Raw genomic sequence first — 27,287 nt, forward strand, 5'->3', positions numbered from 1 at the left:
GGGAAGGGGGTTAAGAAAGCAGATCTATAGAGACTAAGGGTGCATCTACACAGCAAAATGAATGCAGTTTGACACTGCTTTCGCTGCCTTGACTCGTTGATAAGGAATCATGGGAATGATAGTTTTACAAGGCTTTTGGCCTTCTCGTCCAAAGGATGCTGATACTTCTCCAGACTGCAAGCCAGGGTTCCATAGCATTTAGCCATAGCAGTTAAAAATAGTGTCATTTTGAATTTAATTTACAGTGGAGATGCACTCCCCACCATTTTAGTGGATGATCCAATGTGTATTGTGATTGTTGCGATGCCAGCCTAAAATTATGTTTACACTCAACGCAAAGGTGTCATTGACTCAAGCCACCCAAGCGAACCATTTTTGGATTTTAGAGCATTAGAAAGTCCTGTATTGCAAACTTGGCCCTCCAGGTGTTTTGGACTCCAACTCCCACAATTCCTAACAGCCTACCGGCTGTTAGGAATTGTGGGAGTTAGAGTCCAAAACACCTGGAGGCCCCAAGTTTACCCATCCTTGTTTTATAAGGTTCCTGAGTGCTTCGAGTCGGGGGCGTGGCTAAAGATGAAAAGTGGGCGGGGCCTCAGCTTTCCCAGGGATTGGCGACTTAGTGGCTGGCCCTTGAGAACGCCCAAGCCACGCCCACTCCTCCGTAGCTCCGCCCCTCTGCCATTCTCCCGCGCTCTCTGGTTGATTTACCCGCCTTTGGGCGCGCCGGTTCGAAGGTGTTGCAGGAATTTGGGTAAGACGCTTTACACCTGATCCATTTCTATGTTCAGATTTGGGAGGGAGGTGTCACGGGGCTTGGGATTCCCAGCAGTCTTCCTCTGAGGCAGAGAGTGTAACCCGCCCACGGTCACCCATTGAGTTTACATAGCTGTAACCCTTTTATGCTTAAGGTGAGGAGCCTAAAGACCACTACTTCTTAAACACTGCTGTGTTTGGGTTGCTGTGAGTTTTCCGGGCTGTCTGGCCATGTTCCAGAAGCATTCTCTCCTGACGTTTCGCCCACATCTATGGCAAGCAGCCTCAGAGGTTGTAAGGTCTGTTGAAAACTAGGCAAGTGGGGTTTATACTTCTGTGGAATAATGTCCAGGGTGGGAGAAAGAAAGAACTCTTGTCTGTTGGAGGCAAGTGTGAATATTGCAATTGACTAGCTTGATTAGCATTGAATGGCATTGCAGTTTCAAAGCCTGGCTGCTTCCTGCCTGGGAGAATCCTTTGTTGGGAGGCTGGATGGCCATCTGTCGGGGGTGCTTTGAATGCGATTTCCTGCTTCTTGGCAGGGGGTTGGACTGGATGGCCCGTGAGGTCTCTTCCAACTCTATGATTATTTATTTATTTATTTATTTATTTACAGTATTTATATTCCGCCCTTCTCACCTCGAAGGGGACTCAGGGCGGATCACATTATGTACATATAGGGCAAACATTCAATGCCCATAAACACATTGAACTGAGACAGAGACAGACAGACATTATTCTAGGTGTTAGCTGGCCATGATTGTTTCATGCCTGGAAGTCCTCTGTTTTCTGAGTGGTGTTCTTTATTTACTGTCCTGATTCTAAAGGTGTTTTTTTTTAAATACAGTAGAGCCTCACTTATCCAACACTCGCTTATCCAATGTTCTGGATTATCCAACGCATTTTTGTAGTCCATGTTTTCAATACATCGTGATATTTTGGTGCTAAATTCATAAATACAGTCATTACTACATAGCATTACTGTGTATTGAACTACTTTTTCTGTCAAATTTGTTTTATAACATGATGTTTTGGTGCTTAATTTGTAAAATCATAACCTAATTTGATGTTTAATAGGCTTTTCCTTAATCTCTCCTTATTATCCAAAATATTCGCTTATCCAACATTCTGCCGGTCCATTTACGTTGGATAATCGAGACTCTACTGTACTGGTATCCAGAATTTGTTCATTTACATCAGGGGTCCCCAAACTAAGGCCCGTGGGCCAGATGAGGCCCTCCAAGGTCAGTTACCTCCTAATTAATCCTAATTAACTTGACTATCTCATTGGCCAGAAGCAGGCCCACGCTTCCCATTAAAATCCTGATAAATTTATGTTGGTTAAAAAAATTATTTTTAAATATTGTATTGTTATTTCATTGTTGTTGTTTTTTCTTTTGCGCTACAAATAAGACATATGCAGCGTGCATAGGAATTTGTTCATTTTTTTTTCAAATGATAATTCAGCCCCTCAACAGTCTGTGGACCGGGCCTCTGCTTAAAAAGTTTGAGGATCCCTGATTTTCATGGTTTCCTCCTTTCTACTGAAATTGTCCACATTCTTGTGGATTTCAGTGGCTTTTCTGTATAGCCTGACACGGTGGTTGTTAGAGTGGCCCAGCATTTCTGTGTTCTCTAATCATATCCAGTGTCCAGGTTGGTTCATCACGTGCTCTGCCATGGTTGACTTAATCTGCAATGCCTTTCATGTTTCTATTGTGCTTAATTCTGTTTTAAACTTCCCCTTTGGGGAGATAAAGCAGGGTATAAATAAGTATACTAATAATTAGAACAACAATTATTATTAAAATCGGGTCCCCTTAGCGCAATATTGGGGGTCACAAAGAAATGGGCAACTGTACAAGATTTCTGAATGCCACCTATTGCCTCATCACACCAGAGCATGGATCCACTTTAAATCCAGTTTCTGCCTCCTGCAGAATTCTGGGGTTTGTAGTTTGGTGAGTCCCAGGACCTGTCTGGCTGAGCTGTTTAAAGGTCCCTCCCTTAAGTGGATTTAAAGTGGATCCAAGCTCTAGTGTAATGAGGTCCTTATTTAATTTACATGAATCTATTAGGAACCACAGAGCCCCTAGTGGCACAGTGGATTAAGCCACTGAGCTGCGGAAATTGCTGACCAAAAGGTCAGCGTTTTGAATCCGGGGAGCAGGGTGAGCTCCTACTGTTAGACCCAGCTTCTGCCAGCCTGGCAGTTTGAAAACATGCAAATGTGAGTAGATCAATATGCTCCAGCGGGAAGATAACAGCACTCCATGCACTAATGCCGGCCACATGACCTTGGAGGTGTCTACAGACAACCCTGGCTCTTCGGCTTAGAAATGGAGCCACATGCAGAATTTACAACAGGCATGGGCAAACTTGGGCCCTCCAGGTGTTTTGTATTTCAACTCCCACAATTCCTAACAGCCTACCGGCTGAAGCCCAAAACACCTAGAGGGCCCAAGTGTGCCCATGCCTAGTTTACAGTACAGAACAGTGGTTGTAAACCTGGGGTTTCCAGATGTTTTTTTGGCCTACAGTTCCCAGAAATCCCAGCCAGTTTACCAGCTGTTAGGATTTCTGGGGCTTGAAGGCCAAAAACATCTGGGGACCCCAGGTTGAGAACCACTGGTGTAGAAGATACTTCACAAAAAGGAAACATCAGCCTGTTCACCAAGCCAAGATAGGTTATGTAGGTTTGTATGTCAGAATAGGTACATTTTAAGTGTAACTCCTGGCAAATGTATTAGATAACATAGGGAAGGGTTAACACCCCTGTGATGTTTGTTTTGTTGTCTGTGCCCCTGTTCAGAAGATTTCAGCTCATTTTCTGTCCCTGTGTTAAATGGATTTTGAAAAAAAATCCACTTGTGGAAACAAGGATTGGAATGAAGCTTCAGTGGAGACACCCCTCACGATAACCCTTTCAGGAGTGAATTTCCCTTCTGAGGGGCAGATTTCTCTCACTCCTATTCTTAACTATGAATCATTTGTAAGTCGGATGTTTGTAACTCATTTCTCTTGCCACTGTTTCAGAATCCCTGACTAATAATTTTACCCCATGAGCTATGCTTATTGGGTGAATTATCTAATATGCCATATTAATACTGAATTCTTTGGCCATGCCTTGATGTTCAAAAATGGTATCACATGCACATAAGAGAGCGATAGCAGCAAGATCCAGGAAACCATCCAGGAAAATTAACAGCCTGTCTCCAGACAAAGAAAAACAAAAGGGAAGACCTTTGCAAATGAAATGTTCAAGGCTGATGTCTTGAAACAATCAAGTTAGCATCAAGAATAGTAAGTAGAATGAATGCAGTTTAGCACTACTTTAACTGCCATGGCTCAATGAAGTAAAATTGTGACAATGTGTTGTCAAAGGCTTTCATGGCCGGGATCACAGGGTTGTTGTATGTTTTCCGGGCTGTATGGCCATGTTCTAGAAGTATTCTCTCCTGACGTTTCGCCTGCATCTAAAATTGTGACAGCTGCAATTTGGTGTCACACCAGTATTATTTGGCAGAGAAGGCTAAAGATATTGTAAAACAACAATTATCTTGATGCCATAGCATCAAGCCATGGCAGTTAAACTGCATTAATTGTGAAATTGTATTAATTAACCAGCTTAGATGCAGCTACTGATCGAGGGTTGCAAAGGGGCATGAAGGCTAGGTTAGGGGATGCTGGGCTGTTTTCCCTCTTGTCTTGCTGGAAGGCTTCCCAGGTGTGTCTGAATGGCCGCTGTAGATTATAACAAGATGGTGGACTAGTGGAGCCTTACTCTAACCAAGCAAACTTCTTATTTCCCCTCCTTATAAAGGAGATGCAGAAGAGTACACCAGAAGGATGGTGTGAGTGTGGCGTATCTGATTCTGTGAATGCTGCTGGTTTTTCTTGTTCAGTATATAATGAGAGGCTAAACTGAATTTATGGGTCAATATCTTAGATATGCAGTTTCATGTAAACTAGTTCTCCATCAGTCACCATCTCATCCAAAACCCTTTGAAACCTGTTATTCCTGCCAGACTGTATGGTGAAGCGGGAATTATGTGACCTCTGCAACCCTTAAGACTACCACTGACTTTCAACCTTTTAAAAGCCCCCTCCAAATTGGCCCAAATCTCACATTTGAGGTCTGATTAATTCTTTTAAAGGCTTAAAGACACTGTATTTTCCGGCGTATAAGACAACCCCCAACTTTTCCAGTTAAAATATAGAGTTTGGGATATACTTGCAGTATAAGACTACCCCTCTTCCAACGCACACCAACGAACTTTGATTTGCTAATGCTTACAAATTATCTTCAATAAACAGCTTGCATTGCTTATATCCTGGGACTCCAGTGTGGTTTTAAGGTGTCTTTGCAGCCTAAGGGATGCAACAGCTTAAGTTTTCAGTATGCAGAACTGAATACAAAGAATACCGTTTTGCACTCTCCCAGGAAGTTAATTTTAGTTCTTAATTATGTTGGATATTCTGCACTGTTGACTGCACTGTGAATGAATGCACAAAATTAAAGCTGGAACATGTGTTACATATCTGTACCCCATTAATTCCCTGTCTCTTCTGTGCAGGTTCCCTGCCACAATGGCACCCGAGAACCTCATGATCCTCTATGAGGATGATTCAGTAGAAGTGCACTATATGGATGGCTCCAGGTTGCTCCTTTCTCCTTGTGGGTCTGAGTTTTTGTTTGAAAAGGCACCTCCTGCCTCTGCCCATCCCATGCAGCCGCCAGAAAGGGTTCGCCAGAGGACACCCTTTGCTATTAGCGTCTACCGGGTAAACAAGGACATTCATTCTTTCTTTCATTCATTTTTCCAAGCAGAGTGCCAGGAGGAGAAAAGGGAGGGGAAACAGTGGGATAATAAGGTGGTATTCGGGTGAGACTTTTATCAGCTCAGAAATAAACTCCAAATAAAGGTTTGTTTTCAACATGCTTGAACATATGGCCAAAGCTGGCATTTCAGAAAAGTAAATCGAACTGATAACTTAATGTTGTAAAGAATTTGTACAAATATACAAGCAGCTCAAATAACACATATACAGTACTATGGACTGTCTGACCTTGTTGATGCAATTCTGTTTATTTCCAGAATTATGGTTGCAAGTATTGTTGATGAGACAGTAGACCTTCTACTTTCACAGGGGTTGGGGCACAAGACCCCACAGAAATGGAAAAAACATATTTTAATGCATTGTTTTTGTCTATAAATCCCTAAGGCCTCCAATACGACTTTATAGTCAATGTTTAAACCAGAAATAATTAAAACCAAAGAACTGAGTCAGACCGTCGGTTGCCCTAGAAGCGTCCTTTTTTTCTGGCAGTTAAAATACAAATTGCAATGACTTAAATAACAAGGACTCTGATGATTCCTAAACTCTGATAACTTTTTCTGCCGTATGGTGGGCTTTGCGTCCTTTGTAATTCTGCAGTTCTGCATGTTCCGAGGCATGGCTCACAGTCGCTGAAATGTATAAACCAAACATATAATATAAATACGTATAAAAGTATAAATATTGCATGTATACAATTATTATATAGATATAAAAACATTATAGAAATGGTGTCTGTGAGCTAATTGGATATTTTTGGTAACCTACACATTCAGATATGCATCTACCAACTTTTTCTAGGTGCAGCTTTTGCGAGCATTAGATTTCCGGAATCAATATTCAGATCATCCCTATTTACCTTCAAGCATTATACCTGCTGAAAGAAAGAAAGTAAGTTTTTGCTTTATATGTTTTTACAGTCACAAAAAAGGTTCTAACTGCAATATTAATTGATTGGTGGTCTATCCTTTTCTTGATTTAAAGATAAATCATTGTGCTGCAGAAAAATCCTAACGATCAAAAGGTTGGCAGTTTGAGCCCGGGTCAGGGGTGAGCACCATTCGTCAGCCCCAGCTCACCTGCCTACCTAACAGGTTGAAGGCAGAAATGCAAGTAGATAAAATAGGTACCACTTTTAGCATGGAGATAATAAAGGACTTTGATCGGGGAAAAACTCCTTTGCATGAAAGATGGAGTGACAGCATTCCCCCCCCCCCCCCCCCCCCGGGGTGGCCGGAGTCAAGCACAGCCTCCAAGATGCTGGAAATAAGATGGGAAAAACTACCTTTACATTGGTTTGTGTTGTCTGTCCTGTTAATTGTATGATCAGCCTTGCATGTTTGCCGTATGTGTGTTCTGTGAGCCGCTCTGAGTCCCATTTAGGGTGAGAAGGGCTGGGTATAAATACTTTAAATAAAAATAATAAATAAATATCAATATGGAATCATTTGAATCCATTGTTTCTTTCAAGTCTTAATTCCTGGAATAGATACTGTATGTACATATTAACCAGAAGAAAGCAAAATGGAGTCTCCAGGCTGCATTAAGCTTTTAGGGCTGTTTTTGTGGCCCAAAGACCTCCAGACATGAACATTAATTAATTAATAATTGGAGGTCTTAAATAGTATTCATGGCCCAGAGCAGTGTTAGTTTAAAGGGAAGTGAATAGGCCTCTATCAGACTTTGAAAAGCCTGTGACAAAAATGCCCCCATCTCCCCATGCACCACACATTTCAGCCATTTGGAATCAAATGTTTGGTTTTATTTTTCCTCCCTAGAGAGTATGGTAGAATGGTGAGACATTATTATTACTATTATTATTATTATATGGTGAGATTTCATTATTATTTTTATTATGTTTATTTATGCCCCACTTTTCTCTCCACAAGGAGACTCAAAATGACCTATGAGGAGCATCTAAAGCCCACTATACCATAATACGTGCCCACTCCTGTTATACATGCTTATTCTTTGTCATTCACAAATATAAGTACTTTGATTCTTTAGTATAGCTATCAGAATCATTAGGGACTCTTATTTAAGGCCTCTTCTTAGGAGAAGTTAAATTTATTATACAAACCACAAAATACAATAAGATTGTGCTAAAACACAAACAAACAGCAAAAACAATATTTGGTACAATTTTACTCAAAACCAATTTTCTCACCAACTTAATCATACCCATCAACAGGTAATTTAAACATAGCATTAGAATTCTTAAATCTTTTCTATCACAGACTGGGATAGGGTTAACCCGTCATAGCTGGAAATGTCTCCCTTCCTGCAAAATATAGACTGTTTTTCAGTAATTATGTCAGTCCTTTTAAATTGCCAAACTTCAGGCACAGATTTATGATTAAAATGACATTGTGTTTAAAACTGAATTTATTTATTTATTTATTTATGATGTTTATATCCCACCCTTCTCACCCCGAAGGGGACTCAGAGCGGCTTACAAGTTAAATGCACATACAATGCATTATATTATTAGCATAGCACAATATTACTTTTATATATAACTACAGTAGAGTATCACTTATCCAACACTCGCTTATCTAACATTCTGGATTATCCAACGCATTTTTGTAGTCGATGTTTTCAATACATCGTGATATTTTGGTGCTAAATTCGTAAATACAGTAATTACTACATAGCATTACTGTGTATTGAACTACTTTTTCTGTCAAATTTGTTGTATAACATGATGTTTTGGTGCTTAATTTGTAAAATCATAACCTAATTTAATGGTTAATAGGCTTTTCCTTAATCTCTCCTTATTATCCAACATATTCGCTCATCCAACGTTCTCCTGGCCCGTTTACGTTGGATAAGCGAGACTCTACTGTATATTGTACTGGTCCATGAGGTCACGAAGAGTCTGAGATGACTGAGTGAATGAATACACATTGTACTATACCACAATACTGCAATATTATTAGTGATATTATAATATGTAATACATAATTATTATATTACTATATTGTATTATTATTAGTATTATATTGTATTACAATATTATGATCAATATTACAAATGCCTCTGCTCTCCCCTTTTCAGGTTATTTTCATGGATATCTTTAAAGCCAAGTGGCCCAGTCCTGATAATGCTGAAGGGACAATAATTGTGCAGAATGGCAATGTGACAGTCACCTCTTTAGATGGTCATGCTTGTCTCTTCTTACCAGAGCTTCAGCAAGAATTTACAGTAGAGTTTTTATGCAAAGTCAGCCAGAAGTGTTTGACATCATTGCCACCTTTGGAAAAGAACTGCAGTAAATTGATCCAAGATTGTTCTGGAACACCCAGCCAAAATGCTGCCTTAAAACTGTCTTCTAAGCAGCTGGCAACTAAAGGGAAGGATAATATCCCTAGTGCAGAAAATCCTGTTCAGCAGAGTGATTCAGGATATATGAAGCCGGATGGGATTTCAGGGGCTTTCCAGAACTCTTCGTCTGAATATTGTAGAGTTACGCAGCACATGTCTGTGTCCTCCTGCCCCAGAGAATGGGAGTCCCCTTTGTCATTGGCATTTATGTTTTGTCAGTCCACTCAATCTGAGGAAGCAAACAAAGACAGTGATGCCTCCAAGTGGGACATATCTAGGGCAGTCACCTGTTTACCTTCAGCTTTACCTCTCAGCTGCCATGCTCCATATCTGCACAGGTAATTTTTTTTCTCCAGACTGAGCATTTCTTCTGAAATCTGAAATACTCTAAAATTGTCCACATGGGTGTCTGAAATAGTGACACCATTGCTTTCTGGGTTTTCTAGGTGTCTAGCTAATCTGTGTTTTATTCCAACGTGCCAGATGATCTCTTCCAGTAAATTCATCTTGGATATAGGTAAAGTGTAAATACAGAGAGCGACAGCTGTGTTAGGGAATTCAGGCCTCTGAAATATCAGCATGCCTGAAGAAACTCTTTCTTCCCTTTGCATTCCATTGCGTTGTTTACTTATACCCTGCTGTTTCTCCAGAGCTGTATTGCATGGTCACCATGCTGAGACTCTTTTACTTAGGAAAACAAGAAAGCTAACATAATGGCAAACTGTAATAGGAAGGAAAGCAGAAGTCCTGCTTAACTAAAGCAGAGATCTGAGGATCCATGCTTGCTTCCAACCTCTCTAGAACAAAGCCAAGGTGTAAGTTCCCCATTTAAGGGTGAAAGGAAGGTCGAAGCAGACAAAAGAACAAAATCTAGCTACCAGTATTAAAAAACTCTAAAATCAGGACAGTAAATAAAGAACAACACTCAGAAGACAGGGAAATTCCAGAAGAAACAAACAGGGCCAATTAAAACCTCCCAACAAAGGATTCCCTCAGGCAGGAAGCAGCCAGGCTTTGAAACTGCAAGGCCATTAAATACTAATCAAGCTGGCCAATTGTAACATTCAGACTTGCCTCAAACAGACAGGAGGTCTTTCTCCCACCCCTGGACCTTCCACAGATATATAAACCGCACTTGCCTAGTTTCCAACAGACCTCACAACCTCTGAGGTTGCCTGCCATAGATGTGGGTGAAACGTCAGGAGAGAATGCTTCTGGAACATGGCCATACAGCCTGGAAAACGTACAGCAACCTATAGATTCCGGCCATGAAAACTCAAATAGGTACTCCTCCCTCCCTCCTATCAAACACAATTATCACCTACAACATCAAGTGCTGATAGAATAATACTGTTTGTTTAAATAAAACAGTATAGGATCAAAGTGTATCAATACAGGCCATCCTCCATGTCCTCGGATTTGGCATCCACTGATTCCATCATCCATGACTTGAAAATAGAATTTTAACCCCCCCCCCCCCCACACACACACACACCAAAAGGTTGATTTTGTCATTGTATATAAGGGACATAATTTTATGACACCATTGTATATAATGGGACATGAGCCTCCACAGATTTTGATATCCACAAAGAGTCCTCAGCAGATGCCAACAGGATGCAGCCATGTGTTAAACAAACTATTAATTGATTACACTATAAACAATCATTAGTATTATCAATAAATTTCCAATTAGTAGAGACGTCTTGCACAGGCTCAGGTAGCTAGAAGTTTTTTTCATTGTTAATAAATTTGTATCCATCCACTTTTGATTACAATTCTCTTAGGCTGAAATGTAGTCTCTAGATATACCAAGAATAAGTCTCACCAAATGCAGTGGAACTTCTTCCTGGGAAAGAAAAAATAAGAATGAAGTCCAGTTGCAGTTGGCCAGAGGCTTAAAAGCAACATTTATTGTATGTTTCCAGATTCTTTTAAGGATTCCAGTTGGATTTTGCATAATGTTCTGTCCCTTTGATCCTCAGGTGGAATTTCTCCAACTTCTTCCAACCAAAACAGGAAGACAGTGACTATTATTTGCACTCTCAGCCAATCAAAGTACTGTGGAGCAAGGATGTCATTTACAGGTTTTCAAAAAAAGCAACAAAAACTTGTCTTGTGTGTTTGTGTGTTTGCTTGTGAGCACAAGCATGACTGTTGGCAAAGTTTTAAAAATTAAGAGATGTGTTTCCTTAGTTTAAAGAAAACCGGTTTGGGCAGCACTCGGAAAATCATGTTTAAATATATCACCATGGATCTAAAATTCCTCAGAGTAGACCCCCAATTTGGTACTAGAGTCAATGTTTATTACATTCCTGCTTCTCAATGCGATGTTCTGAAGGGCAGTGCAGAAGGGATTCAGTTGAAATAAAGGATTGATGAGAAACAGAAATGTAATGGAAAGAAGGCTGCTTCTAAAATTTCCTATTGATGAACATTTTTTCAGAAGGTGAGTTCTTTGTATTGTATTATTTCTAGATTAATGCTAGATTTGCATATATTTGCCTAGAAATAAAAGTTAAACAGCAAGTAGATTCACTATGGAAAGATCAACATGTAGGATTTAAATGTTTTCTATGTGTTTGGTTTATTATAATTCAATTCGCTTCTGTGCAAGAAGAGGCAGAAAATTAAGAAAAGATTGTATTAAACATGAAATTAAAACTAGAACCAGAGTCTAGGCCAATTACATATTCTTACATCATGCAGGACTCAATGGAGCAAAAGCCCAGAAAGTTATATTGTAGACAGTGTGACTTCCACCCAGTAAACACAATTCTGATTGTGGTCATATTTATAGCACATCCATTATTTTCTTGGATTGCTGGCTCCTATATTTTATGTACAGTTTTTCCACATAATATCTCACAGTAATAAATAATGTAGAGATCTTAATGAAGCATACTTTTTCTTAGATTTTTTCTTAGATCGAGAAGCATAGAAATTTACCCGGGTGATGGATCAGTTTTCAAATCAGAAGGTACCTTCTGGGGGAAATATTTCACTCGTTATTATATCCAGGAGCAAACAAAACAGGCAAGTGGCAGAGTTTTATCTTTTTTTAAGAAAGCCTGTTCAGATTCAAATAATTTATAAAATGAATCGATAAAGTTGGATGCAGATATAAATTACAACAGTTCAGTGGTTGGTGTTATGATTATGTACCAAATATACTACATTTTTCTTTTTATATTTTTTGCTTCTTGAGGGATGGAATGAGACAGAACATGCAGGAATTTGTTTAATACTAGGGTATATTTAATAGATGCAATAAGGCATAGTTTCCCCCATTAGACTTTAGCTGGTATTGGCAGTGGAGTCCAACACTATCAGAGTGTATTACTGGTTTTTGGAGAATTCTGGATGTCAGTCCTTCCAAGGAATTAGATTGAAAACATTCCCAACCTTATGTTGGAGAGATGAGAAGAGATTGAGCATGCTGTATTCAAAACCTGAACGTTTTCATGGAAATTTGTTTTCACTAGGATGTCTGCAATTGTCAACAATGCAATCTTGCATGCTATGTTCTCTTGTTTTTCTGAAGGCTACCACAGAGACCTGCGGATTTTACAATAGCTTGTCAAATACATTTCTTATAAACACTGGTTTTCCCTAAACCAAGGCCCATTCACACTACACAATTATAACACTACTATTACAGTTTATGTACTATGCTGAATCCTATGGAATCCTAAAAACCCTTCCTTAAACTGACAATCCCAGGATTTCACAATACAAAACCATAGTACGGTAGAGTCTCACTTATCCAAGCTAAACGGGCTGGCAGAACCTTGGATAAGCGAATATCTTGGATAATAAGGAGGGATTAAGGAAAAGCCTATTAAAAATCAAATTAGGTTATGATTTTACAAATTAAGCACCAAAACATCATGTTATACAACAAATTTGGCAGAAAAAGTAGTTCAATACGCAGTAATGTTATGTTGTAATTACTGTATTTATGAATTTAGCACCAAAATATCATGATACATTGAAAACATTGACTACAAAAAAGCCTTGGATAATCCAGAACCTTGGATAAGCGAGTCTTGGATAAGTGAGACTCTACTGTAGTTACAAAAGTAGCATAATAGTGATTGAGTAGTGTGAATGTGCCCCTGGTTGCCTTCCTGATGGTTTGGGGATGCTGAACACATCTGGAGAGTGCTAATTCTGGAAAGATTAGTGCATCCAAGTGTTTGGAGTGGCTTGCTATTGAATGGACAATTTGTTAAAACCAGCTCTTAAAATCATAAGTTAACAAATGTGTTCTTTGCTTCTGTTTTGGGGAATTCCTGAAGCAGGCTAGAACTGTGTTATGATGGGGAAAACTTTAGGATTTAGGTAAGATGCTTATAATTACTCAAATGGGACTCATGCTTAGTGTTCATCTAAATATACTATGTTTTTTTCCTTCAAGAGAGAAGAAACCACGTATTCTGTAAGCAGTCTGCCTCCTGATACACCTGGAATCCGCTACTCTGTGTGGGGCATTATTACACAAGCAGTAAGGTGAAATAGTTTGACTTTGTACTTTGAAAGGATGCTTATCCATTACTGATTAATTAATGATTGGCCTGTATTGTTGTTGTCGTTGTGTTCCATCAAGTTTTTTCCAATGCACAGCAGCTCTAAAGGTTTTCTGGGGCTGAGGGTGTGTGACTCATGCAAGGTCACTCTATGAGTTTCAGTGGCTGAGCAGAGAATCAAACCCTGGTGTCCAAAGTCATTAAAACATTAGCAGGAAAACATTACTATTATACTAGTTTATAATAGAAGCTGTGTACAAAAATTCATCACAAGATCAATATAAAAACAACAACACATTCAAAATGCTTAATTCAAAAATGGAAAGCCAAGAAGTGAAAACCACAGAGTTAGGTCAATTTCAAATAGAAAACAGAGTGATGAAAATCCATAGTGTTATATTGTGCAATATTAGAATGACAACCTGGGAATATTAAAAAAAGTATTTGGCTGGTGCTGAAAAAGTATTAGAGTAGATACTGGGCAGCCTTCTTTGGTGAGGCCACTATCAAAATGGCTTTTCAAAATTAAAACAGCTTCACATGTTGATTACTGAGAAGACATCCATATACCTGGGTAGCATACTATGAAGGGCTTAGAATTGGGTCTAGAAAAGGATTGGGTAGAGCAGATAGAGTACTAAATAAAGCAGAGTATTGGCATGATATATTTATACTCCACTGCCTCATTCATATTTCCTTCCCTGAAGAAACTACAGGCTTTTATTATTTGCGTAAAATCCCAAAGTGTGTGAGAGGGTGGAGCCAGTTGTCCGGAGTATTTCATAAGCGACTGGTATACGCAAGTTCAAATCTTCATCCCAAATTATTACTGATCCCAAATTGGGCCAAAGCCATAATAATTAAACAGCTGGGAGTCAGAAAATGTTGCTAATCTATTGCTGATCATCCAGTGGCTTACCAGTAGATCTCAGTTTGCATTCCTCCCATTCTGGAAGTGAAGCACTACCAACAGTTATCCATGTTTACTGAATGATAATAATATTTTAAACCCTGTACTCATGAAATATTTGTTTATTTTATTTTTACCTAGAGTTCTTCAACATGATCTTGAGAACATACTGTCATTAACACATAATTTCAGTGCCTGCTGCTGGAAGATGGTAATTAAGTGTGAAAAAACTGATTATTTTGTTAAGTAAGGATGGGCAGCTCTGGCCTTCTTAATGTTTTTGGGCTGCATCTTTTGGCAGCCCAGCCAGGATTTCCAATAGTTATAAGTCATTATAGTAGTAGTCTATGGCTTTTCAATATCAGGACAGCCACATTTTTGCCCATTATAAAATATTGCCTGATCTTTCCTTGTGGGGAAAATGCTAGGCTGTTAGGAATTATGGGAGTTGAAGTCCAAGATACCCAGAGGGCAGAAGTTTGCCCATGCCGGGTTTAGATGCATATCCCTAGGAAACATGGAGATTCAGAGCAGACGACAAAAATATGTGCATTTTTAAAAGGTCAACGAAAATGAGATGAAATTAAAATTAGAGTGCTTTCTGAATATAACTGAGAAACCACACCATAAAATCAAGGCATGCAGTTCAGAGTGTTGAAATTAGGGGAAAAGTCTGGGAAGCCATCATGTAATAGTGGGACGTTCATCTGGTCACCTAGTAGAGCTGGATTTTGCCTCTGTCCCTGAGGTTCCTTGTCCCTTTCTTGGATCGTAATCCAAAGCTTTGAAATGGCCAATGAACATCACATACAAGCATTAAAATGTATCTTTGTACTGAACTTCATTTTGTCTCATGTGATTTCTTTTGCAATAGTCTCCTGAAACAGGTGGAGGAGAAATGCTGCCAGTCCCTTTGGCTTCAAAGGTTTTTCCTAATGTGGGAAGATTTTTTGCATATTCAGATAATAAAGTACATGCTGCTTTTAATGATGGAATGGCCTTGAATATGGTGTGGGATTTTCATTCTCGTGATGGAGAAGCACAGGTGAGCCTTATAGAGAGTTGGCTTAATTTATGCCATGTCTGAAGGGAAAATGCATCCCGTTTTTCTCTCTGTAGAATGTGTGGCAAACACATGAGTGACTAAACGTCCCCTAACACCCTGTATAGGTTGCTTGGAGTATTGTCATTATGAACAATCTGGATAATCTTAGGCCCATCAGAAGATTAAAAAAAAATACAATAAGTGATGAGAAGTCACTTATGGCTTTTTCCCATTTTTTTAAAAGTTCGTTTCCTGTATATTTGCAGTACCTTGTCAGCCTTCCTGGTCTGCACTGAGCTCATCAGCGCAAGCCCCTGAGGCTTTCTATATCCAGATAATAAGTACAGTCAGCCCTCCACATTCGCTGGACCCCTATGAAAGTGAAAAGCTGTAAATCAAAAATTGCTATTTTTATCATGTTTGTCTGTTGGTATTATATACATCTCAATAAATACTTTTTTTCAAAAATATACATTTTGGTCTGGGAGAAATCCTCTTCAACAATTTCTAGGTCCTCCAGTATGATTCTGTAGTCAATTTCTGCTGGAAGGTGAGCATAAAATCTCACTGGAGGATCTAAATTTTTTTAAAGAGAACTTTCTTCTTTATTCGGTCAGTCGTTTCCGACTCTTCGTGACTTCATGGACCAGTCTGTGCCAGAGCTCCCTGTCATCCGTCGCCGCCCCCAGTTCCTTCAAGTTCATGCCAGTAACTTCAAGGATACCATCCATCCATCTCGCCCTTGGTCGGCCTCTCTTCCTTTTTCCTTCCTTTTTCCCCAGCATCATGATCTTTTGCAAACTTTCCTGTCTTCTCATGATGTGGCCAAAATACTTCAACTTTGCCTCTAATATCCTTCCCTCCAGTGAGCAGCTGGGCATTATTTCCTGGAGGATGGACTGGTTGGATCTTCTTGCGGTCCAAGGCACTCTCAGGATTTTCCTCGAGCACCAAAGTTCAAAAGTGTCTATCTTCCTTCATTCAGCCTTCCTTATGAACGATCAATTCCACAAAAGTCAGAACCACAAATATAGAGAGGCAACAGTATTTCATTTCTGATGATAGGATTCTCCAGTAGGTGGCAATCAGGGAACTTTTTAAGGAACTCTGCTATTACAGCAAAAGGAGAGTTTTTCATACTCTTGGAAAACAGAAGAATTCAGGAGAGATAGTCTCCCTTGGGCTCCCAATCTATTCTTAGGCATAGTAGAACATATTCACCAATCCTACTGATTTCAGCTTCAAAATAGAAAACCAAAAACAGCTTTAAACAAATTATGATGAACAGAAAGGAGCTGAGTGGGGAAAGTAATAATATTTTCATTTTTCCTTCCAAGAGACCTCAGGAAGCAAACACTGGCTGGTGTAAGCTGACGTCTCCTGATGGAGCACAGCAACTTATCCAGATAGATCAACCTGGGCTTTATGAAAGGTATTTGGAGAATTTTTATATGCTTTCAGGAATTTCTGCATGACTCTGACATTTGAGAATGTTTGAATTTACCTCAAAAAATTAGAGATCTTTCTCACCAAATTGCATAATTAGTGGCAAAAAATTTTTCTAACGTCCCAAATGTTGGGAGGTCAGCAATTTGTAATTTTCTGTGGTGCTACAAGATCCTTTTTCATACCAATATTCTAGATTAATACTGCTATATCTTTGAACAGTAAATTATATAACATTTTATATCAAAAGTCCATGATATCACATGCTGCTTCAGTCAGTGGACATCTTTGCCTTTAGCTGTTGTTATGGATCATATCCAGACTGGAAATACTGAGAAAAATAGGAAGGGGGCACCTGCATCTATTTCCAGGTTTGATGAGGAAAAGGGCTGATTCCTTTAGTGGTTAAAACTGTTGGGAGATAGCAGTCTTCTCAAGCCTTCTCAGTCTAATGTTTTGCCTGTTTATAATGTGTTGTTTTATTTCCTGAAGTGTATGTCTTCTTTGGTTTGCAGTTTTCTTAGCTCTATGTACTTAAGACAGCGGGAGGGGCTGCAGGCCATGTGACTGGTTCAGTGACGGTCTATAATGCATTTTTAAAAAGGATGACATTTGAGGAATGACAGTTCAGGCATGAGTCTGTTTAAGTACAGAAGCCAGTGTTAAAAGTTAGAAGTCAGTTGAGACTTGAGTTCCTTGGAAGTTGGCTGTTGTTAAAGAGAGCTGTACAGAGCAATATAGTTTTGAAGAGACTGTCAAAGACTATAAGTTAAAGATACAAACTGAAACATTTTAAAGCTTAACTTGAGAAGATGTACCTGTATATTTAAATACATGAAGTTGTGAGTAAAACAAACTTGTTATTTTAAAGAATCCTACTTGAATCTTTGTCTGCTGACAGCATTGAATAGAAACAAGATATTTATGCACCCAGTGATCTTCCAATAAACTAAAGGAACATTCCTGAAACTCTGCTACCCAATAGGTTATGATCCTAACAAGTCATAATCCAAAAGTCCAATAAAAACAACTCCCCTTTCCTAGAGGTCCCCAGGTGTCAAGTTAAAGTGGTGTCAAGCTGCACTGCACTGATTCTACAGTGTTCATGCATATGACAGTGAAGGTCACAGAAATGTCCCTGGAGACCACGTTTAGTCAGGCTTGCAGTCTTCTCACTCCTGATCTACCCCACTTCCTTCTGTTCCCTTTCTCTGAAAGATAGAACATAGGGCTAAAATTGTGCCATCAGTTGCTCAGAAGGGCCTCTACACTGTTCTGATACCGCCTTGTGATTAAGTTACTGGCTTACTTTTCTCCTTATACATATCTTTTCATTTATATAAGAAGCTGACAGAGAAAGAACACTTTATTTCTTTCTGTGCTGGGTACAGGGAAGAGGGTTTGATATATACGGCATGGTCTCTGAGTCACTGAAGGAAGGACAGCTCCATGGTTTCCACATAAAGGGGTGCTACACTTCCTACACACCTAACATAGGAACACCATCAACCCCCATGGTCTTCCCAGGGTCAGAGGAAGTAAAAAAAAGCCCTCCATTTTGTACATCAAAGTAATGCATTCAGCCACTAAAAGGAGATAAGTACCAAGTCTTCAATCCAGCAGCCCACTTATCTGTATCTTCTTCTCAGATGTGTCATGTAAGTCAAGTAGTTAAATAAAAAGCTGCCCGTTATAATTTTTGTAGATGGCAGTACAAAAGCAGTATTAGTGGATTGATGGTTATACATTGGGCGCTTGGTATCTGTTCCAGGAGCCACTCACCCTCTTGTGGATACTAAATTCCTTGGATGCTCAAGTCCAGTGTTGTACAGTGGCATAGTAACATGGTGGTCCCTTAAGCTATATCTATACTGTACAATTAATGAACTTTGACACCACTTTATTTCTCATGGCTCAATGTTTTGGAGAATTAGGATCTTTGGAAAGGCATGGCCTTGTTAGAAATCATAACCTTTTGAAAAATGATGCCATAACCTTTTGGGAAATTGAAATCTCCATAACCTTTTGGAAAATGGCATTCTTAATCTTTTTTGGAAAACCAGGAATCTCCCTGAAAAGAGATAAAAACTCACTTGAGCCAACCTTCTCCTTAGTAGTAAATATCCACTAATATTCATGCAAGGCAATTAGGTTTCTCAGCTGTTAGATTGATATACCTAGATATCTCCTTGAACTGATAGGGTCAAAGATATGCCAAATACACAAAAACATATATATGTAGCAGAGTTTCAGAAGTGTTCTTTCAGTTACCAAAAAACATCTACTCACATTCAAAACACCTTGGTTTAAATCAGGGATCCCCAAACTTTTTAAACAGGGGGCCAGTTCACGATCCTTCGGACCGTTGGAGGGCCGAACTATAGTTGGCCACCGAGCGATAAATAATAATAATAATAATAATAACAACAATAATAACAACAACAACAAAAAGAGGGTTGGAAGAGACCCTTTGGGCCATTGAGTCCAATCCCCCTCTGCCGTTGTGCACCGAAAGCACAAACAAAGCACCCCTGACAGATGGCCACCCAGAATCAATGTTAATAATAATAATAATAATAATAATAATAATAATAATAATAATAATAAAAATAAAGAGGGTTAGAAGAGACCCCTTGTGCCATTTAGTCCAACCCCCTTCTGCCTTTGTGCACCAAAAGCACTAGCAAAGTATCCCTGACAGATGGCCACCCAGACTCAATGTTAATAATAATAATAATAATAATAATAATAATAATAATAATAATAATAAAGAGGGTTGAAAGAGACCCCTTGAGCCATTTAGTGCAATCCCTTTCTGCCTTTGTGCACCAAAAGCACAAGCAAAGCACCCCTGACAGATGGCCATCCAGCCTCAATGTTGTTAATAATAATAATAATAATAATAATAATAATAATAATAATAATAATAATAATAATAATAATGGTTGTAAGAGAAGAAGAGACCCCTTGGGTCATTTAGCCCAACCCCTTCTGCCCTTGTGCTGTGGGGGCCGGATAAATGGCTTTGATGGGCCGCATCCGACCCCCGGGCCTTAGTTTGGGGACCCCGGGTTTAAATCATGCTCTCAAGAGACCAAAAATAAATAGACTTCTTTAAAAGGAACATAGTTGGTTTACTCACAAACTTCATGTATTCAGCATACAGCTACATTACATATCAGTCCAGTTACAGATAGTATCTGAAGTAGTTTCTCTGTGCAGGTAACACAGGACATCTTTCTTATAATCAACAGTCCAGTCTCTGTTCTGAGAGTCTAACAGAGTCTCATGATGTCAGTTCTCTAAAGCTTACTGTTTCCACATTGAAAGTCTAATGGGCTTCTGCCTCTGCTAGCATCTGAAAGCATATTATTTCTAAAATGGAGTCTGAATCCTGAACAGTCCCAGTTCTGATCACCTGGTCTGCAGCCCTTCCCACAACATAGAGTTAAGGGAAAATGCATACCAATATACACATACACAATACAGTAAGTAATATGAATTATATACAAACAAATAATTAGTGGGAGGTTTGAAGGCTGCTTTTTCCAACACAACACTATGGAATCATAGGATTTGTAGTTTGTAGAAGCACCAGTCCTTTGGCAGCAAAGGCTAAAGACCTTGTAAAACTACAACATCCCAATTCCATGTCACTGAGCTGTGGCAGTTAACATAGTGTCAAACCAAATTAGCTCTACAGTGTAGATGCATTCTTATATATAAAATAGCAAAATCGAGGTTTGCTTTTGGGAATTTATTTGGAATATTTTCAAATTGATAGCAGATACAGAGGACCAACTGTACATAGGTTGAATTCATCACTCAGCCAAAGACTAGCCTTTGTAGGCGTTTCTGCCTGAGTTTTCAAGGTTTGCTTTGGGGCTACATGTTTGAGAGGAATCAGTACAGGCTCTGAATGTCTGAACATCTTTGGAAGAGAACTTGATTTATTGTGAAATGTGTGCATGCTGAGAGTAAGAGACTTGTGCCCCTGCTACAGCTGTCATGGGTATTCAATTGCCTCATTTAGTGAAATAACACATTGTCTTCTTTTCTAATGCAGATACATTACAGCAGTGGTAGATTGGTGCAGAAACTTGAATGAGGACAGAGATAAATGTACTGATACAACACATCTTATTCCGGAAGAAAACTGGTATTTTTTTCCTGTCTCTTTCATTAACACAAAACTACTTCTGCAAAGTCTGCAGTGTTTGTGTGAAGGAGGGAAGCCTTCTGTTGGATTCATTACATTGAAGGCCTTTCTATAGCAACAGAGCTCTTTTTCCCCCAAAAGAGACAGCATGTTCTGCCAACAAGTTGACAAGTTGTCCAATATTTCAGTGCCTAAATGTGTTGGGGGAAAAGGCAGCAAAAATCCCTCTAGCATTTGTGAGTGATCTTATTTCCTTGCTGTATTTAAATATTTTTACATTTTAAAAGTCAGGGTGCTTTAAAATAAAACAGTAACATCAATATTGTAATATAAAAAGAGGCAATAAATTCAACTGTCACCATCCCATGCTTTGAATGCCCGGGGTGTCGGATTATGGGGAGGATATGCTTTGTTGGACAAAGGCTATTTGTAAGTAAAACCACAGGAAAATTACAGAAGCATTTTGTTGTTATTTGCTGGCGAGGCAGCTTTGACTTATGACAGTCCTATGGCATATTAACACTAGGTAAAATAGAAGATAGTAGGAAAAGGAGAAAGACCATATTACAATAATCACAACCCTGAGCTTGCAAGAACTGAGCGAGTCTGTTGATGGCCTCTGCTCATTAAAGCTTCTCATTCATTGGATCATCAACAGCTGTGTTCAAGTTTTATAAGCTCAAGGTTGTGACTTCTATTATTGAATCAATTCATCTGTAATGTGGTACTGTCCCTTCTACTTTACCAGGCATCATTGTGCTCTCCAAAGAGTAATTTTGTCTCATGATATGTCCAAAGTACAATGACCTCAGTTGAGTCATTTTGACTTCTAATAAGAATTCAAGTTTGGCTGGTTCTAGGGCCCATTTTTTTTTCTTTTTGGTAGTCTGTGGCATCCATAAAATTCTCTACCACCCTGTTTAAAATAAGCTGACACTCTCCTTCACTGTCCAACTTTCTCACTCATGCATAATTTTGGATAGTCTTACAGGGTTTTCAAGAGAAAACATGTTTAGGACTAGTTTATCATTGCACCATTCTCCCTTGAGATCCTTTGCCAGCATCATGTACATGTATGCAATTACTACTGCTTATTAGTTTGCTTGGTTCCTCGGCAAAAGGCCATTCTGACTTAGGAGACCCTATCAGTAACAATACCACCATCATAGAATCATAGTTGGAAGAGACTACATAGGCCATCTAGTCCATCCCTGCCATGCAGGAAAAACACAATCAAAGTACCCCTGACAGATGGCCAGATGGCCTCTGTTTAAAAGCTTTCAAAGAAGGAGTCTCCACCGCACTCGGAGACAGAGAGTTTCACTATTGAACAGCTCTTACAGTGAGGAAGTACTTCCTCATATTCAGGTGGAATCTCCTTTCCTCCAATTTGAACCCATTGCTCCAAGTCCTAGTCTCCAGGGAAGCAGAAAACAAGCCTGCTCTTTCTTCCTTATGACATCCTTTCAAATACATTTATATATGGCTATCATGGCTCCTCTCAATCTTCTCTTCTGCAGGCTTAAATTCTCCAGCTCTTTAAGCCGCTCATCATAGGGCATGGTCTCCAGACTTTTGATAATCAATGTAACCTTTTAGCACACAGCAACACAGTATGCCATCGCCATAGATTGCAATAGTATCAAGACAGGATTACTATCCTTCAAATGCTTCCCATCTAAAAGCTTGTTCTTCTTAGAGGAAATGATTACAAAGCCAGGGTGCCACTGAAAGAGTAGCTTCTGATATTTCAGACTTGCCGTGTCTCCCTAAATAGGAATATCAGCAGGGAAAGATAGCAAGCTTAAATAATCTTTGATCTAAGACTTTCCCCCCACCTAAAGAACAACCAAGCCTTTCTGTCATTAGTCAAGAGGAATGGTTTATTGATTAAAGGCAAAGAACATATAACTTCATATTGCAATGCCCTTATGGGGTTAATTTATTTATTTATTTATTATTTCAAATATTTCTATCCCGCCCTTCTCACCCGGAGGGACTCAGGGCGGCGTACAATTGGCAACAATTCGATGACGATACATCATTAAAAACAACAACATATAAAAATATATTACAACCAATTAATACAGTAGAAAATATAAAACATAAAACATATGCTTAAAATCCGTTCGTCCAATATCCTCCAACTTTATCCATATAATAATCTGGGTCGTCTTTATCATTTATTCGTTAAAAGCCTGGGCACATAGCCATGTTTTTAAGGCTTTTCTAAAACTCAAAAGGGTTGGGGCTTGCCGTATATCTCTGGGGAGGGTGTTCCACAGCCGGGGAGCCACCACCGAGAAGGCCCTGTCCCTCGTTCCCACCAGCCGCGCTTGTGAGTTAACACTGTGTGCATTAAAAATCTCAGTTTTCCCATGCTTGTCATTCTGTGAAAAGTCACAAATATAGGTTCTTGTGAACAATGAAGAATTCATACTGCCCTAGTTACCAAAAAGAGATAACAGTGCCAATGGGAATCACTGTAGCTAAATTCAGTACTAAAAACAGATGGGTTGCTGTGAGTTTTTTGGGCTGTATGGCCAAGTTCCAGAAGCATTCTCTCCTGAGGTTTCACCCACATCTATGGCAGGCATCCTCAGAGGTTGTGGGGTATATTGGAAAACTAAGCAAGGGAGGTTTATATATCTGTGGAAGGTCCAGAGTGCAAGAAAGAACTCTTGTCTGATGGAGGCAAGTGTGAATGTTGTAACTAAAAACAGATGTTTTCTTTCTTCAAAGAAGGGCAGTGGACACTAAATGAAGAGTTATGGTTTACTTTTTAAAAAATATATCTGGAATTTGGTTCAGATTAAGAAAGAGTTAAGGGGTTTCTTGCCATAGAAATCAATCCTGCTTTTCTGGCAAGGTTCAGTCTCAGGTAAACCAAGTAACAAGGGAACTCTGTAAGATGCTGAATCCTGCATAAGCTTAAGTTGAGGGGACTCTCCCTCAACTGAATTCTTAACTCTCCTTACACAGTACCACCACTGAAATAGACCTCTTTCTTGTAGTTAAGATTGTCCATTTGCAATTATGAAGTCAGTTGGAGCAGCACATGAGGAGCAGCTATTAAATATACTATTCAATAATCATAACCGTTGTATCATATTGTATGTGAAGGATAGATGCTATAATTGTTCACCTCTCAGGGAATTACGTCTTTCATTTGTATAAAATTGTAGTGGAGAGCAAAGTGAAATGGCACTTCCAGAAACAAGTTCTCAGTTCTATTTTTGTTTTGTTTTTAATAGGTCTGTTGCTGCCGAACTTGAAAAAATAAAGAGATTCAATTGTATCCTTTTTGAATACATGTTTTGAATACTACCGGTAGGCTTTTTCTATACAGTCTACCCTTTTGTGAGTCAAAGTAGCAGTGAGGTATCTGTAAAATATCACAGCTTTTTTTGCATAATGATGTTTGCCATGTGCTCAGCTACTAAATGTAATAAAAATAATAATAATAAGAATAAGAAGAAGAAGAAGAAGAAGAAGAAGTTTATTTGTATCCCGCCTCCATCTCCCCCGAAGGGGACTCGGGGCGGCTTACAGCAAAATCAAAATACAAACAATGATAAAATATAAAATATAATAAATATGATAATATATGATAATATAATAAAATATAATAGAAGCTTTCAGTATTTTTGTTTGTTTGGTTAATCACTTATTTATTTGATTTTGCTGTTTGTATTTGCATTATATCTTGTAGTATCCATTGGAGGTGTTCTGTTCTGTGATCCTGCTGATGGCTGGTAAGACCTCATTGACTCCATGGGACTTACTCCCCAGTGAGTCTTTATATTATGCACATGTTGGATTCTTTAATGGTGACACAAACAATGCAAAATAGCTCTGTCGGTTTCTCCTGTTGGTTGAGTTTTGGTCTTATTTTCATTTCTTCCTTAATTACACAACTACAGTCTTAGTGGAAAACAGCAATATTCCAAATATGATTTCCACTGTGAAAAGAATTCCATCTGTCAACATAAATATGCAGAAGGATTCGGAGGCAATATTTTTATCTGAGGATATTGATGAAAAGAGCATAGCTGATATTTTACACAAAACATCAAAGATTATAAATGATATTGACTCTCTTTTATCTTCCTCCGCAAAGCAAAGCATGGCCAGAAGCATTTCACACGATACTGCCTTTCATTAATTTGACCTGTAAATGAAACAAAAAAGAACTCAAACTTCACAGTTAAGCAGTAAAATGGTTTATCCTGGTTTTGCTACTCCATAAATAATCAAAGCATTTTCATAATGGAGCCAAAGGTGACAATATTTCTTTTCTAATATCAAACATGGCTTTTTAAAAGTATCTCTATAATTCATTAATTAAAATGTAAGATTCAATCAAAATTTCTGACATGAAAATCTTGCTGCATGGACTGAATTTTCCATTCTATTTCTTAATAACATTGTTTTCTAATATGGGTTGTGTTGATCAAGGAAGCCTGTAAAACTATTCAAAATATAATTCCTAAACGTCTCAGCTAGATCTCAACATTTTCCTAAACTTTCCATTCTATTATCTGATTGTCAAGTAAACTTAGAGCAATGTTTCATTGCCACTTTTATTTATTATTATTATGGACTTGCAAAAGATTTGTTCTAGTTTCATTGAACATTCTGGCAAAGAAGCCAGAATGGATGTCCAAAGAACTTCTAACTGAGCTAAAGCTCAAAAGTGACATGCACAAGAAGTGGAAAAGGGGAGAAATCACCAAAGAAGAATTCAAACGTATAGCCAACTCCTGTAGGGAAAAGGTTCGCAATGCTAAAGCGCAAAATGAGCTCAGGCTTGCCAGGGACATAAAAAACAACAAAAAAGGTTTTTTTGCTTATGTTGGTAGAAAAAGGAAGAAAAAGGAGGCGATAGGGCCACTGCAAGGAGTAGATGGGGTGATGGTGACAGGGGATAGGGAAAAGGCAGAACTGCTTAATGCCTTCTTTGCCTCGGTCTTCTCACAAAAAGAAAGCCATCTTCAACCTCAGCAACATGGAATGGACGAAGGATTGGGGGAAATCCAACCCCAAATAGGGAAACAAGTTGTCCAGGAACACCTGGCCACTCTAAACGAATTCAAGTCCCCAGGGCCAGATCAGCTACATCCAAGAGTATTGAAGGAACTAGCGGAAGTTATTTCAGAACCACTGGCAATCATCTTCGAGAGTTCTTGGAGAACAGGAGAAGTCCCAGCAGATTGGAGGAGGGCGAATGTGGTCCCTATCTTCAAGAAGGGAAAAAAGAACGACCCAAACAATTACCGTCCGGTCAGCCTCACATCAATACCAGGCAAGATTCTGGAAAAGATCATTAAGGAAGTGGTCTGCAAACACTTAGAAACAAATGCGGTCATTGCTAATAGTCAACACGGATTTACCAAAAACAAGTCATGCCAGACTAATCTGATCTCTTTTTTCGATAGAGTTACGAGTTGGGTCGATACAGGGAATGCCGTGGATGTAGCATATCTAGATTTCAGTAAGGCCTTCGACAAAGTCCCCCACGACCTTCTGGCAAACAAACTAGTAAAATGTGGGCTAGACAAAACTACGGTTAGGTGGATCTGTAATTGGCTAAGCGAACGAACCCAAAGGGTGCTCACCAATGCGTCGTCTTCATCATGGAAAGAAGTGACAAGTGGAGTGCCGCAGGGCTCCGTCCTGGGCCCGGTTCTGTTCAACATCTTTATTAACGACTTAGACGAAGGGTTAGAAGGCACGATCATCAAGTTTGCAGATGACACCAAACTCGGAGGGATAGCTAACACTCCAGAAGACAGGAGCAGAATTCAAAACGATCTTGACAGACTAGAGAGATGGGCCGAAACTAACAAAATGAAGTTCAACAGGGACAAATGCAAGATACTTCACTTCGGCAGAAAAAATGGAAATCAAAGATACAGAATGGGGGACGCCTGGCTTGACAGCAGTGTGTGCGAAAAGGATCTTGGAGTCCTCGTGGACAACAAGTTGAACATGAGCCTACAATGTGATGCGGCGGCTAAAAAGGCCAATGGGATTTTGGCCTGCATCAATAGGGGAATAACGTCTAGATCCAGGGAAGTCATGCTCCCCCTCTATTCTGCCTTGGTCAGACCACACCTGGAATACTGTGTCCAGTTTTGGGCACCGCAGATGAAGGGAGATGCTGACAAGCTGGAAAGCGTCCAGAGGAGGGCAACTAAAATGATTAAAGGTCTGGAGAACAAGCCCTATGAGGAGAGGCTTAAAGAGCTGGGCATGTTTAGCCTGCAGAAGAGAAGG

The 27,287-nt window shown here is 39.3% G+C and overlaps 1 protein-coding gene across 1 annotated transcript; it reads left to right on the forward strand.

Moving 5' to 3' along the window:
* The first annotated feature begins 652 nt into the window (after positions 1-652).
* On the forward strand, positions 653-25,639 carry c2h5orf34 (chromosome 2 C5orf34 homolog). The gene is made up of 13 exons (XM_008102821.3): positions 653-754; positions 5,334-5,541; positions 6,397-6,486; positions 8,653-9,257; positions 10,905-11,006; positions 11,835-11,955; positions 13,340-13,431; positions 14,500-14,569; positions 15,233-15,403; positions 16,741-16,835; positions 20,916-21,008; positions 24,263-24,303; positions 24,932-25,639. Exons 2-13 carry the CDS (start codon positions 5,347-5,349, stop codon positions 25,171-25,173), a joined length of 1,917 nt encoding a protein of 638 aa, XP_008101028.2. The 5' UTR covers positions 653-754; positions 5,334-5,346; the 3' UTR covers positions 25,174-25,639.
* Positions 25,640-27,287: the final 1,648 nt, after the last annotated feature.

This window comes from Anolis carolinensis, chromosome 2, assembly GCF_035594765.1.
Source record: "Anolis carolinensis isolate JA03-04 chromosome 2, rAnoCar3.1.pri, whole genome shotgun sequence".
NCBI lineage: Eukaryota > Metazoa > Chordata > Lepidosauria > Squamata > Dactyloidae > Anolis > Anolis carolinensis.